Raw genomic sequence first — 16,246 nt, 5'->3', positions numbered from 1 at the left:
ACACACACACACACACACACACACACACACACACAGATAACCAGGAATGAAAGGTGTGTGTGTTTGCATGTATAACAACATGGATTATTACAGGCCCATTGGCGGTCTGCTCAGTAGGCTAATCCCTTTAGATCAGACTGTTGAGGTAAACGGGGGCCGTAGCGTATATGAGCACCGACATGGCTAATGAGATTAGGTGCAGCTTGAGGTTCAGAGCTAAGTTATATGTAAATGAAAAAGAACTGTAGCTGCAGAGGTTGATACGTGTTGTAGGTGAGTGAGTATATCCTGACAAAAAATGTAACTTTGCGTTCATCAATATTTAGCATCAATCTGCGAACAAACTGGACTGGAAAAGCATTTATCAGATCATTGTGATAGATCATTCAGGGTATCCGTTTGAAAAGCCAACTTGTAGATCTAGTTCACTGAATCACATGAATTCTACTGCCTGTCCAGTTTCCTCAAGCTGTTGACGTAATCAAAGAACCACCGTGTCGAGTAAAGAGTTTGAGTAAAGATCCCCCACAAACACACGAGGAGTATGTGGCTAATAGCTAACGGTGCTAACAGCACAAACGGCAAAAGTGCTGACCGTGTTGGAGTGTGGGAACCGTAGGGTGGGCGCTACGCTTCCACGGCGGTCGGTGGGGACGGGGTTATCAGTGGTAACTGTCGAATGAGTGCGGTGCAGAGCGGCGACCATTATCTTAATCCAGCCGTGTCACAAAATATGAAAAAGTAGAAGTCTGCGAGAGTGACATGTTTAAACATACACATGTTCACATACAGTAAAACATCTCTCGCTCCATTTATTTGCCGTTCCCTTTTACGGCCTTGTGTGATCAGCGAACCAATCAATTTAATCTCTGCATGACCTTTACAATATCAAACTCGTGTGTGTGTGTGTGTGTGTGTGTGTGTGTGTCTTCCATCTCCGTCTACTGATCTGAGTTTCTTATCTAAAGTAGTTTTGGTCAGTCAGCCTCAGAAGGAAATGCAACCTTGTGGCAGTGTTGCAAGAGTACAGCTTCAACGCACTGCACGACAATTTTACCTTTTACGTATGTCTGCGAGTCAGTGACTTATGATACACACAAACAATTCATTACAACAGTCAATTATTATACAGGTGCAATTATATTGTTAATTGACAACACACTGGTAAATTTACATTAGTAGATATATATCAATAGCTTGGGTATTTTTACCTGTAATTTCCAGTGAAGCTCTCCCCATTTCCATACAAAACCGCCAACTGTCTCTAGCTTTGATGGCATCTCTTTTCTTTCATTCATATTTTGTTGGACTTGAGTCGTGTTACAACACAGAATAAACCCCGACAGTGACTTGTTCATTGTGGCCTCTGCAGACAGACGTTCCCCTGACTCTAGGAACACAGAGCTCTATTTCAGACTGGATGTACTCTTTGAAGCTACTGGGATTTGTGCTTCATACTCTTAGGGACACTACAAAGACCAGCCTTTGTTTGCATCAATAATAATAATAATAATAATAATAGAGACACAGGGCACCTTGCACTCCTTTAATTAAACCTGATGAATTTTTGATGGCCATCATTTCAATTTACGGTATTTAAATGCATCATTTCTGGCATGGAACATACAACGGTGGTGAAACGATTTATTGATTTCTGCACATTTGCAAACATTGGTGTTTTTTTTTGCTTTCCCTTACTGCACTTCATAAACATTTTATTATGTCTTATTTTTGACTGTTCAAACAAAACCAGCAATTTGAAGACATTATATTGAGCCCTACAGTAGGATAATATAACGGGCATATTTCGCCATATTCTGACCCATTATACTCTGAAAGAAGTATAACAATAATGGAGTCTCTTATTTGAATTGAAGCACAAATAAATATTAAAAAAAATAATTTTGGTGTAAACCTAAAAATAATAGTTTCTTTGAAATTATATTATTGCGTCGCACGGTAGGCATGTAGAGAAACATCCCAGCATGTACCGGGACAGCTGACTCGTGAACATGCTATTGTATTTTACACTCTGTTCCACTCAGCATATCAGCAGTAAAGGACGGCGTGACCGTGTGCATCACATTGGTCAGACTCCACTATTTCCTCCTCTCGCTCCTCAATCCTCCTCCTTCCGCCTGTAGCCCTGCTCCGGCTCCTCAGAACAGATTAGACCGGTCTAAAAAGAGATTAGGATAGATATCCAGAAAATTCATTCTCCACGGTTGGTAAATAACCTTTACTTGGCCGTGTGTGTGTGTGAATGTGTGTGGATATATGTAAGGCGCTTTACTCGGGCACAGCAGGAGGATATCAGAGATGGCCCAAAGGGGGAAAGGGATGGGGGCGGTTGTTTTTCCCTTTTTGTCCCTCCAGCAAAGCCAATTTTCTCACTGAGTGAATGGAATTTCCTGAAGACAGCTTTCTGTCGGCTCCGCCCATAAGGCTGCGACAACATGTGTGTGTGTGTGTGTTTATGTACGTTTGGCGAAGCTTTCCGTGGTCAGTAGTGCAGGTCGTTGTGCTGACCTGCAGTGCCAGAGGTCCGGGATGGGATTACACTGTGGGCGGCTTTGTGTCGATGAGCTTGCCCCCGTCTGTGAGAGAGTGCGTCTGTAGCAGAGCCAGGTATTGATAGAAAGTTCCTTAAATAGCTTAATATAGATGGATCCATCCATTCATACTAAATCCATCCAAATTATGAAAGCATGCAGGGTCGCGGTGTAACAGACCGTGGTTGATCCGTGATCAAACAGTTCGGCTATGAACCGCGGATTGATTACGCAGTTTGAAATAAACAGTCGATCGTTATCGGACGATATTCAATAAAAACATGCAATCAGGAGATGGGAATTATGGGCTATGCTGGGAAGCTGGCCACTATGGGGGGGGGGGGGCGTGATATATTTCAATATGGGGATAACATATCTCTCCTGGAAAACATTCATACTGTTGTACTCTGTTGTGCACACACAGAAATAGTTGCGTAACAAATGAAAAGAAAGAGAGGAGTATGAAAACCCTGCACAGCTGGCCAATCGCGAGTGGGTGTGATGTCCGACTGTTGTTTTTACATCATCATGTATATACTGTGCAGTCCAACCACATCTACATCTTGTTGACTGAGCAGACTCTTAACTGTCAACCTCTAGAAGTCAGAGCTTTTTTTCAATTTGCTGCGAAACCTTGTCGGAATACCTTGGGCTCATTTTTTATTTCCTGTATGTCTTTTGAATTACATTCCCACTCCCACGCTCACATTTTTAAACATCTCAGTGTGGGTATCTGGGGCCTCCTGGGTTTTAACTGCATTGTTCTTCCACAAGGTAAAAACTGAAGCAAAGGAGGGAAATCTCCCACAGATCCATCTGTCTACCGAGTCTCTTTGTAGTTCTTTTCAGGAACATGGAAGGACCGGAGCCGATCCCCACCACAACGTACACACACACACTCTCGACAGGTCACCACCGGTCTATGGACGTAGATATAGTCAGTGCTAGTATGTGCAGTTTGAAGTCATCCATTCATCCGAAGTCGCATGTTCCAGGACGTCCTTAAAACATCCAAACAGAATCCTCAAGAACAAGGGGAGGAACTATTTTTTTTTCCATATTTGAGAACAAGAAACTTTTATGACAATCGTACAAGATTTCACCATTTGGTGGATGCTTTTAAGTCTAAAGTAATCTACAGTGCTACGCTCAGCTTGCATGTATTTTTAGCATAACGGGTCCCAATGGAAATCAAACCCCCAACCCAGTCTGGAAGAGAATGAAAGAAACAAGCAGTTTCAATCTCAAGATATTCATCCAGCTTTCTATGCCTTTTTTTTTTTTCTTCCTCTATTCTTCGCCGCTATCCAGCGGCTGCACAATGAAGTGGGACGGAGTAAATAGAGAGCTGCGGATGTGCGTGTGTCACGCTCGATGGGTGTCTGATTGGACATCGCGGCCTCGGGAGGCGGTCCGTCACCGAGGGTCGCTCTCGGCTGCCGCTCTGTTCATGCATGCCTGAGTTTGTGTCTCGTGTGTGCTTGTGCCATTCCGCCTGTAGGTGTCCACCCTATGCTCAGTTCAAGCTGAGGATTAAGAGGAGCCTCTTGTATGTACACTGAAAAGCGATAATCAAATACTTTGATGACCAACCCCCGAGACACGCGCTCCAAAGAAATAGGGTGCGGCATTTCACCTCTATTTCTGGCTCCATACAGTCCAAATGTCTAAATTCTAGATAAAAAATGAATAAATAGAAAGGATCATGTACAGTTTAAATCATAAATGTCACTATTTGATGCACCAGGTCATAGCTTTAAGGTATTCGTGTCTGTAGTCCCTCGGCAGGTCAAAACAAAGACAAGACGGGCCGAGGCTAGCTGGTTAGCATGCTAATTCTGGACTATACCTCTGCAACACAAAACAGACATTTTTTAAATAACGTCAACACTGTAACCTCCTCAAATTCTGTTAATGTTATCTTTTTTTTTTAAACTAAAATTCTGGCCGGATCTTGAACGTTGCAAATAGAAACTAATGCTGTAGACTCGAAAGAAGGTCAAGAGTTGAGAAAGACTACAGCGTGCGTGCTATTCCCCTGCAGCTTTCCTGTCTCACTCAATCCTCATCTTACTAAGTCATTTCCTCCCCCCCCCCCGTCAATGTAAAAAACACTTTCTCATGCCAACCATCCACCTATTGTCGTACACATTGTCTTCTCTTCACGCTGTAGTTTCCCGTTATCGGAGCCGCTTGGCCCAGAGCTGGAAGCACATTCCTCTCTCTTCATGCCTCTCGGATAATTCCCTCACACGTCACACATTTGGTGTTCTCAGCGCAGCCTCCAGATGCAGTTTGTGCGGAGGGATCTCCAGGCACATGTGCATGTGGATTCTGGGTGGTTGTTGTTTTTAGGCTCTGTCTAATTACAGTGTGATGCATGTTAATTGAGGACAAATGAGGGAAACTGACACAGAACACATTTCAACGTGTCAGACACCGTTTCCCCTCCTATAATTTACACAAAAAACAAAATCAGACATGTACTCTTGGTACTCTTTGGTAAAGTTGCACACAGATTAGATTTTTTTTGTTGAGTCATGGTCCCTCATTAAGAACATTATTATGTAGTTCCAGAGGGGTGCTGGGTATTTTTGAACACCTCCATGTAGAGCTAGAGGTGGACACATATTATATATAAGGAAGGGAAATCTGGCTGCTCCTTACTTTCATGAAATCTTAACAAAGCTGCCACCGGCACTGCTCAAGTTACCCTCAAGTTACCTCCCAGTCAGCCATATGGCGCAGCGAGATATCAAAACACTGAGTACATCAAGACTCCTGCTGGTTCACCTTCTCTGTGAGCCTGTCAGTCACAATCCGCCCCCCTGGTTTCTCTGCATTGATCTCTGCTCCTCTCTCGTTGTGTTTAATTAAAGCTGCTTTTATGTCATACTACATGGACCATGAACGCCAGGCAAAACAACACATGGGATCCTCTTAAGGAGATGTTGACGTGCCTGCTTGGCGTCAATCCTAATCAGTTCTGCAAGCTTCAAGGAACCCTTCAAAAGTCCACTCACAGTCCATTTCAAACCGTATTAGTAATCAGTAATTGCATGATTTTATCATGAAGGCCAAGTATAACAGCGACAGATGAATGCCTGCCTGGTTGTAGATCACAGTGAGCTGAGGTTTGTAAATATATAACTAGGAGAAATACTACCTTAATGGAAACCGATAAACTCGCAGAAGGAATTGGCAAAGTGGTGCTGCGCTGTCCTGTCCTGAGCCCAGGCAGCGAAGGCTTCTTGTGCCATCTGATCAATCACTGACAGTGAAGAAGGAGACTCATTAAGGCCTGGCAACAGGAACCTCAAGTTCAGCTAATTCCTGTCGCCCCCCGTGCCACGGAAAACCACCAAAGTGTGCCAAACCAAATCAGTGAAGCGCGGATCTGTCCAGTGGCAAAGAGAGCCAGTTTCTGTTCGTCCAGATGAAAGCCGACCGCAATTACAAGCGCGCCGCATAGAGTGGTGCCGTTCGCCAACGGCCGCTCATTATCTACCAGCAGTAAGTAGCAACGTTCCTACATTTTAGTCTTGCATGTATCATTTCATGAGCAAGAAAGGTCAGAGTTAGCTGACAAAGAAGACAATGGGATCATGAATTATGTCCGCGGTTCATGCTCTTCAATCTGTCTGCTCCTCAAACCCTTTATTTGTTATTTAGATAAACAAAATCCCCGTCACGGTTTCTTTGCATTGCCGTGTCTGAAGGAGGTCCATAAGACACCTGAGCATGGAGCCTCTGCTGTGGCTTCCCACAGACAGGATTTTCACTTTAATCTGCGTCGTTCTAAGGGATGAGGGGGGCAGCTGGGACACTCATCCATGCCATCACCAGATTACTCTGTCACACACAACTAAAGGAGATTGGGATTAGTTTTGATCACAATCAAGCATCGGCATTGTTCATTATAATCATTCCAGAATTAAGGGTTTCGATGGAGGATGAAATCCTCCTCTTCACATGAATGACGGGGGATTTTAAATACAGATCTTCACAGCAAGGATTAGTTGATTCTTGCTCACTGTAATTTGAATTGTACGCATTACAATCACTTGATGAAGGAATGACTTGAGGGTGTTAGTGTGTTTAATGTGATTATACACATATATGTTGTATTGCTTCCTGCCTTGATTTCTTCCACTCTTCCCTTATTCTCTCCCCCTCCCTCTCCCCCTCTCCCCCTCCCTCTCCCTCTCTCCCTCCAGGTTCAGCTTCACCCTGTGAAAGAGGAAAACTGAAACATTCATCGGAAAAAGCGGATGTAAAAAGTTGTAGTTTTTGATTAACGTAGAACAAGTACTATATTCTCCCGGTTAGTAAAGAACTTACTGCAAAACCGGTACACAATTAAGATGAGTATCAACTTTCTTCCTTTGCTCCTTTTTAATTCCTTTCTTCCGTCAATCGTCCCCTTCTTCCACACTTCTTTCAGGTTTCCCCTTCTCTTCCCAGACAATATCTTCCTTAGCCGATGATGTTGCATACAGCCAGTACCAGCTGTACTTGTACTGAATCTCTTTGAGCCAGAGCCCGACGAGGAGCGACCCGGAGAGAGAGAGACAGTGATGCCCTCGACCTGCTCCTTCTGCCCGTCTCAAACACCCCTTTAACTCCTGTGGCGATAGACCTCCACCCCTCTGACTTCCAGCCTTCAACAGCAAGGTGGCTGTTTCCAGCTCTTCACTTTAAATACTTTAAGAGCTTCAACTGACACTTCGGATGCTTTTAGTGCTTCCAATTTAAATCCGTTACTGCCATTCAAAAACACAGATACAAACAAACAATCAACCCTTTCAGATCTTTACCTGTTTGCACCTGCATTTTATGGTATATTCCAGCTGGTCTCTCAGCCGGTTAGGTACAGTCTCCTCTAATAGATAGGCCCACTCCAAATGTGGAGTTACATAATGCCCGAGCGGTGTTCAATTAGTCTGTTTTATTATAAAAATATGCAGCCACAGAAAGTACCTGCAGTACAGCTCCACTTTGTGCGCAAGAGCTTTTATCAGGAGTGGGCTTCCAAAAGCGCTGGTTTCACATGTTGAGCTGCAGCATGTGAAAGAAGAGAAGTGGAGTGCTCATCTAATAAAACCCAAAATGGATTTCACCGGTTTGACCAAGTGTGCATATTCAGATTGTGGTTTACCTGCCGTGGAAGCAAGACAAACAAATAATAATATAGATGATGATCATAGAAGACTATAAACTATTTTGATAATGGATTAATTCATTTATCTTCCAAACAACAATGTACCCAGTTCCACCTTTTGGACTGCTGGTTGGTCAAAACAAGTTATTTAAAGTCCCTAGAGCCAGCAGGCATTGACGCCGTTTGTTCTTTTACCACGAGAAAAGCCTTCAGCGCCACCCAGCAGTCTTTAAACCCCGACATCATCGGTCATCCAGAGGCACACCACAGGCAACACTCAGTCATCTTGTCCATCAACAGCCTCCAGTGCTCCGAGGCCACCAATCAGCCATCCATCTGCCTCCTCCATCCTTCAGGGGACCCTGACCTGCAGCTGAAGGAGAGCGACCTCTCAAGGCTCCCACGCAACACAGGAGAAGGTCTCCGACTGAGTGACTCTCATGAAAGAAGAAAAGAAAAGGAACTAAGAGTGACTGCAGAGTTTCACACTCATCGCACACTTCAGATGTCTTTTTAAACAAGACTTTTCTTTCTCTATTGTCTTTATGTGAAGTTCTTCCGGTTTCATACTTTTAGTTGGATAAAACAACCGACATTTTATAAACCAAATGAATCAATTAATCCTGAAAATGATCAGAAACACCTTTTAGTTGCAGCCTCACTGCTAAATATATTTACGGCACACTTAAATATAGAGTTTTCATGAAGTGTGGCTGCAGTGAACACGACCTTATCTATTCTGTCTGGAATCTGTTGGAGTGGTGGTTTTAACAAAACTGAAGCTGATGAATAAAATTATCAATGTTACATCATAAAAGAAGTTCCAAATGGTATTTGAGGTTGGAGACAGGAGCTCTTATTTTTAGAGAAACAGAGGGAAACAAGCGTTTAAAGCAGGACTGAGGCCTTGGACTCTGAGCCAGATGAGAATGCATAATGTTTGGTTACATTGACCTTAAATACAGTTGTATACTTCTTCTGAATTCCTGATGAATGGGCTCGTCACAGGAATGAAAAGGTCACTGGATCGCATCTGAAATTAGATTTCTCAGTTATTTACTTAAGTTTCACGCATAAGTGAGCGTTAGTAATGTAGGACTAACATTGAGTGCCCAGGAATTCAGCCGCATCAACAGACTGGCCTCCTCCTACACAGTCCAGCAGTTATAAATAGTGATTGGCTGCAAATTACCAGATTAATATAAATTCAATATTTAGTTTTCAACAACTCCTGAGGAAAATATCTGGCTCCTTAGCAGCTGAATGCTCTTCTCACTACGTTCACCAGCTCGTGACTAACTGTACGTTACGTTTGGAGCTGGGCAGGGAGTGGACACTCGGTTTATCTGAGGGTTGTAAACTAGAAATGGATAATCGCTTTGGGTGGAAATCACAATAATGAGAGCAGTGAGTTTGAACCATAACAGTAAAACCAAAGACTAAGAGAGAAAGGAGCTGAAGCAAACTGCTGATTCACCAATTCAGGCAGCAGAGAGGAGGAGGAATCAAATGCAGTTCAATGATTGATTGACCAGGTGAAGATATCTAAGCTCACTGAAAGTCCAAACAGAAGTGATCCAGAAATCCCCCAGTAATAACCAGAATGGGGCAGACATGCAGGTACAGATACAGGCTTCAATAAACAGGTTGCAGGGCTCAGATTAAGACTCCAGGTCACAGGTTGCAGAGTACAAAGAGCAGGAAAACAAAAGGCATAAAGCAACGCTGACAATCTGGCAGGAAATGAGTGGAAATGGGCCGATGGTGTTTGAAGAAAGCACTGGAATCAGACTCAGTTTGATGCAATAGAGTTTATTCTTCAAGCAAAGAATTCAACCCGAGTTCACTCTCCGGAGAGACACTGATGTATTCCATTCTTTAGTCTTATATATATATAGCTTAAAACAACTTTGAACTTGTTAACAATTCCCATTTTACGTTGCTTTTCTGAGCTTTCTTTAAATAACAATTACTGTTCTTGTTAGCGTCTCTATTATCGTTGCCAAAATTAAGCCGTCACATGCAGCACATGGCAAATCAGAAAGAGTGTTCCTCCAGATTGTGTGTGTGTGTGTGTGTGTGTGTGTGTGTAGTGAAGCACTACAAATGCTCATTGGAGGTGGGAAATGGGTTTTGCTACCGGAGAACTCCCAGTGCGACTCCTGCCCGCACTCTCTCCCTGCTAATAAAGAAGCACTTAGCCTCACAACTCCGGTTCACTCACTGCTACGATGATGGTGTAGATTAGGACAGTGTGTGTGTGTTTGTGTGTGTGTGTATTAAAGTACAGATTGCAGCAGAAGTGTCGACAGCAGTGAAGATAAAAGTGACTCGGAGCGTAATCCCTCTTGTGACATCAGTCGAGAAACAGAAATAGACTGAAGATCTTTCTGTTTTCTAAAAAATACTTTGCAGGTACTAGTTTTTAATTGTTTATATGAATGTTTTAAGAATTCTTTGGTGGGGTCTTATCACAAATTAAGAGTCTGAGTGGTGTAGTTAAAAGACAAAGGAGAGAAGATGTTAAGGAAACGTGAGTTTAACACAAAACCTCAGAGTGGAAGAGGATCTGAATGAAATACCCTGCTGATGTCATTTTCACAGCCGCTTGTCACTAAGTCGATTCACATATTCACTCGCACTATGAGGAAAGCGAGAAGACCCGCTGAATCTCTCTGTTATCTGAATACAAAGCGAGGCCTGGAGGAATATTTCCACACTTCAGGACATAGTCTTCCACCCCGAGGCCGATGGAGTACCACCTTTCTTTTCTCTCGTACTTCAAAAAAGGAAGTCTTTTAAAAGTACAACAGTGGTCGGTCTTCAATATCTGACTGAGGCAACCTTGGTTTTATCAAAGATCCTGCCAACATTCAAGGACATTCCTGTGGGGGGGGAAAAAACGAAAGATCACGATAACTCTATCGAGTTTTTTCCCAAAAATAACATTGCTGTATCCTTAACCTATGCGCATCCACCACATAATTCAAGAACTAAGAGGAACAACATTTCAGGGCGGCCATCTTCAAGTACACACAGTGTGTGTTCAACCCTAATTGGTATCGAACTAAAAGAGCAACAGACCCATACTTAAATAGAGAACTTATCTTGGCACCCGCTAATGGGATACATTAATCTGTACGAGCTGTTGAAGGGGATATTACTTAAGATTTTGAGGATACAAAAGCACCCATTCGATCATCACTCAATCTCCGCCATCCCTCCCACTCATGAGAAAGCTCCACAGGAGGCTTCGTTGTGCGTTTCTTACCTCTTTCCCAGACAGGTAGTAGGCGGACAGCAAACCGCCAACGAACCGGATGTTCACCTCAAACACAGACACCTCTGCATTCTGCAGCGGGGAACAAAGACAAGAAATATGAGAGGAGGGAACACTTACAGAAGTGCTACCCATGAATACAAATGCATCCACCCACAAACTGTGAAACAGGAAAACACAAACTCAAGACAGAAATGTTCCTGGGTCCCGTTTCGCTTTTGGGGGATATTTACAGATATTTTTGGATTGTAGGAGCAAACCGTTCATACTGTTAAAATTTACATTCGGGCTGGTTTAGAACCGAGACCTGCCATGAATGAAACAATGAGCAATGGAGTGTTTCGACGAAGTGGCTGGCGACATATTAGCAATGTGCATGTGTGCAGGGTTTGTGCATTGTGCATGTTTTTTACAGTGTATTGAGCAGTGGATACCTGCACTGCATGAGTCGTTTTTAATTCTGCATCCGGGGTGTTTTGGTGACCATCACAACATAAAACAGTTCCCATGAAATGTTGCGCAAACATTCATGATTCCCAAATAAGGATTTGTAATCACAGCCCCTTCAACTTTTCATCCACAAGTATTGATATTCCCATGAGCCTCAGCTATACTTTGTGTTTAGTGCCAACTAGCAGATGTTGAAAAAGCTACACTAAGAGGATGAACGCGGTAGCATCGTAGTGGCTGGACATCAGCGCGCTAGATTCGTCCTTGTAAGCATGTTACCATGCGGCCGTTAACATTTAGCTCCGAGCACCACTGAGCCCAAACACAGCACGGCTGTAGACACTGAGAAATAGTCATCGATGTAAGTGCCAAACTTTGAGTTGTTCTGTCCTGTGGTTGATCAGCGTATTTTTAAAGTGTTTATAAAAATATGAAAATGCTGATGAAGTATGAAGGCCGCTTGCTGGGCGCTCTTATTCCAATCTGTCACAGAGCAGTGAAGGGCTTCACGTCCTCCAAAGTTAAAAAAACTAAATCCCCAGATACCAAACATTGCCGTAAATGGCAGTGATAAAGTGCACCGCATCTAAAAATACAATGCCTTCATTTCCAGACAGTTCTTGGCAGAGGGAATGGGACAAATAATGACAAAAAAAAATGTAAATTTGTGAAGCCATTTGTCTCAGCAACAGAACAATGAAGCCCCCCCCCCCCCCCTCCCTCTGCGTCTTTATGAACAGATTCCTGAGTCAGATGAAGTTTTTGTGCTTGACTGACAGCTCTCATAAGTCACTGCTGTCGGCCAGAGATAGGACAATAGAGTCTGTCCGGTGGAAAAACAAATTACATGCCAGACAAAATGTGTGTCCCGTCATCCCCCGCCCCCAAGTCTGCATGGCTGATTGAGGAGTTAGATTGTGTTGCTAATTCTTCCGAATTAAAATGTAATCATTTCCTCCACAACGTGCTGAAATGCGAAAGGACACAATTATTTCTACCTGCTGTCTCGGAGTGCCGTTTAAATGAAGAGTGAAGCCCAAACACTCCAGCTTTATACTCACAGCACTTTTGAGCAAACGGCTGCAGCGCTTCTTCCTGCAGCGTCTGCTTTTAGCGACCATCACTGCTTTAAAACTGTTGGACATTAACCCACGCAGTCGCATGAGTCAGCAGTTGTGTGACGTTATCTCACTCCTGCAAGTTGGCAGGCGAGGAGTCAGGTGCCCTGATGTTGCAAACATTAAATCCATTACAGAGCGCACAGGAAACGGACTGAGCGCGGCCCTTTCCTAACAGAGCGCTAATTAAGGGCCATGGCGAGATGAATCGATGAGATAATCACCTGAGTAGACCTCTTTAGATGGAAGTGTATCTTGTGATCTTTTTTTTTGGGGGGGGGGGGGGCTACTTGTTACTGGACAAACTGTATTTGCTGATCTTAGAGCTTAATATAAAATGGCAAAAAAAGCAACCAACACCTCTATTTTTCTCATACCAGGAAATTCATGAGTTTCCCTTTTCCAACCCTTTGTAGCTCATGATCGTGAGTTGTGTTTCAGAGTGTTTGAGTTATGACAGAGGGAGTCTCGGGAGTGCTATGAAGCCCGTGCTCTTGCTCTTTCCCTTCAAATAGATCTAAAGGCGTTGCGTCGCTGCTTGTGTAGAAATAAATGGCAGTGTGAGCTGTGCGGCTCCTGCAGTGGGACTCTGAGGGAGGTGTCGGAGCTGCGGTCGTATTTTGTCAGGTCCGAGATGAAACGGGAAAAAACACGATTTTCAGTCGTTGGCCATAGAAGAGCAGAGGGCAACGCTGACGTCATGCTAGCTACTGTTTTCATAAGTAACTAGGAGTGTGCAGGTTAACTGATACGCATCAGAAAACCAAGGCTTCAGTCAGCACAGGGATAGCGACTCTAGCATCGGCAGATAATGTCTAATGGCTTTGAATCACAGTGTATCGTATCCTTACATATTCATCTGTACCGTTTTTGTATCAGATCTAGATAAACATTCCCAACAGTAACAAAACCATTTATTCTTTGACGGTCAAAAAAATTAAGCTGCAATGTTCAGAAAGCTGGCTGAATTCCCCCCCTGGCTCATGCGGGGCCGTTTGAGCGCAGAAGTGCTGGATCGATAAGATTAAATTCAGTAATTTATCGTAAAAGATATTTCTGTACCTTAATGATTGCGCAATTTACTTTTTGGCCAGCAGCTCTTTCTCTCCTCTCCAGAGATGGTCTTTAATTCCTGTGTGAACCAATCAGTATGTGGTGCAGAGGTTTTTGTTCTGCATTAGGAATGTACAATCCATTAGATTTTACCCCGCAGGTCCACAGCAGAAAAGGTCCACACAGCAGTTGTGAACAGCACAAAAGTTTGGTTAAACCATTTCTTCCAACGGCTACTTCTGTCATTGTACTGTATGTTGGTGTGTGTGTGTGTGTACACTGACAATTCAAAGCCATCAGAACTTGTGCACTTTTGCTTCGGGACAGTTGTATTGACGCAGACAGGTTGCATAAAGACATCAAGTGAATCTGTATTCTCTCCTTTCTCCATCTGTTACTGTTACTGTCTTCTGGCAAAGTGTCCAGAGACAAACACTGCTGGCTACTGTCACTACTTCTGTATTCATAAGTCTAAAAAAAAACATCTCCTTTGTTGGTTTTAACAAACCTTTGTCTTTTTCCGTCTCCTTTTTATCCCTCCTTTCTGTGTCTCTAAATCCCTTTAAAGGCTCCTTTAACCTCAGGCGCAGCGGCTTTGACTTTTAAATCTTCTCCGAGAATGTTTTAAGAATTACTTTCCTGGACCATTTCACTCGAGTCGCAAAAGTTTATAGTTGTTCAAAAGACGTAACATGAGTTTTGTGATTCCACGTCACGCTGTCAGATGAGAGACGATCTTTTTTCCTTTGAAATCTTTCATAAAAACCTCCAAAGTAAGTGAGGAGGAATGTCTCAATCTAGTTGTTATAAAATACTTACTGATTCTTCAGTAACATAATAAAAAAACCTTGATCGATTTAAATCATCCTTTCCCGAGGCGCTTTAACTGCCTGGCCATTAAAAAGCACTTATCCTAAAGCATATGCAGAAAGTGTGGAGCCTCAAAGGTAGCTTTACGGCTCGGCATTATGCTACTGCAGCAGACGAACAGAGCAGATGAGAAAACAATGGGCCTCATGCTGCGACGATGCTGTTTGAGTGACGGGACGACTGCTGGTAAATACTTTAAATAAGGCAGGATTATGCACAGGGGATTACAGAGGCGCTGGAAAACTCAGGCGTGGCAAGTCCCCACATGGGAATGAGCTGAAACATCCACAGTTTTGCATACAGTACAGGAAGGGGGATTAGAGGTGATATACAGTATGTTACAACTATCATGTATTAATTCCTTTGTAGTGCCAATGTGTGAACAGAATGTAACGTAACTTAAAAACTGAGACCTTCCTTCTGTGGACCGATTTCTATGTATGTAAAGGAGTCGGGGCGGGTTTGAGACGTTTATAGACGCTTCAGAGTGCCTTGCCTCTCTCCAGCTCTGCTACAGCTCCCATAGTGTGTAGCTAACGTAGCAAAATACCGTCTAGAGTTGATAACATCAGCTAGTTCATCCAGACGTAAATTGGCTAGCTCGCCGTTTGCAAATGACTTTATCAACTAACGTTACGAAGCTACATTAAAAGCTAGCGAGCTAACCTTAGCTTGCTTGCTTGCTAACGTTATGGCCAGCAAAATTCTATCCGATTGGATACGTTAGTTGGCTAGCTTGGCAAATTAATTCCCCGGCTAACATGATCCATGATTGTAACTTACTAACAAGACTATGGTTAGCCAGCTGGCTGTAACTTAGCTACACGGCCTGAATCTGGCGTCGGTTGCTTTGTTACCTTAGCTGATAAAGTATATAGGAACATTACAGATAGTAACGTCTTTCTAAATAGGATATATAATTGAAATGTAAAGAGCCGAAGCCCAGGATGAGTGCTCGCAGTTAAGTGCAGTTCACCGAATGGCCACCGGTGTCATTAATAACAAGCATTTCAGAAAATTCCATATAGTAGCTTTAAATCTGATCTGAAGGTGTATTTGACTCCAGTACTTGATATTTGAGAACAACTAGAACTAGAGGCACAAGCAGGCAGCTATTTTGCACTAACTGTTCTCCTGTTCTCTGTGAAGTTTGCTGGAAGTGATGTAATGTAGCTCCGGTGTATTTTTTTTATGTGGAGCGAGCACAGTGCCAGACCTCGCTGAAAAAAAAACCAGCGTTTTAAATGCTACATTAATTATCAGCAACCGGTCACATGGTAACTTGGAGGCAATTTGTCCTTGTCTGCTCTTATTAATTTGACATGCAGTTAAAACATCAATCATAATGTTGTTTTAATGAAAACTCAACTCCTGGCATTTGATCCTGGTGTTCTTCAACACTGTTTTGAATGGAGGTACAAGCACTGGAAGAAAGACTAAAAATGAGCCTATTTTGTAGGATTTAGGACTTGAGTGTTTTGTGTGTGTGTGTCTGTGTGTGAGAGAGAGAAAGAGAGAGTGAGTGAGTGAATGTACTTGTGATGATCAACTAAATTGATTTCGCCAAAGCCTCGACCCTCTGCCATAATACAGTCAATAGAGACTTCAATAATTGACGTCAAGGGTAGAATGGAGCCTTGAAAGACCTTTCAGGTTCAGGAGTTATTGGACGTAAGACTTTATGATGTAATCAAAGATATGTGAAAAATAACAGATACAACACAACGTCTGACATCCAATTGACTGGAGGTGAAAAAAAATA

The 16,246-nt window shown here is 43.1% G+C and overlaps 1 protein-coding gene across 1 annotated transcript in view; it reads right to left on the bottom strand.

The window, feature by feature from the left end:
• man1a1 (mannosidase, alpha, class 1A, member 1) overlaps positions 1–16,246 on the bottom strand; it is a 157,591-nt gene that overhangs the window by 86,464 nt on the left and 54,881 nt on the right. The window contains exon 4 of the mRNA XM_031861642.1: positions 10,985–11,065. Coding sequence (XP_031717502.1) covers positions 10,985–11,065 — 81 coding nt within the window. The remainder of the gene's footprint in view (positions 1–10,984; positions 11,066–16,246) is intronic.

This window comes from Anarrhichthys ocellatus, unplaced genomic scaffold, assembly GCF_004355925.1.
Source record: "Anarrhichthys ocellatus isolate YVR2014 unplaced genomic scaffold, GSC_Weel_1.0 scaffold25, whole genome shotgun sequence".
NCBI classification, from domain to species: Eukaryota; Metazoa; Chordata; class Actinopteri; order Perciformes; family Anarhichadidae; genus Anarrhichthys; species Anarrhichthys ocellatus.
This window is presented reverse-complemented; position numbering and strand designations above follow the sequence as displayed.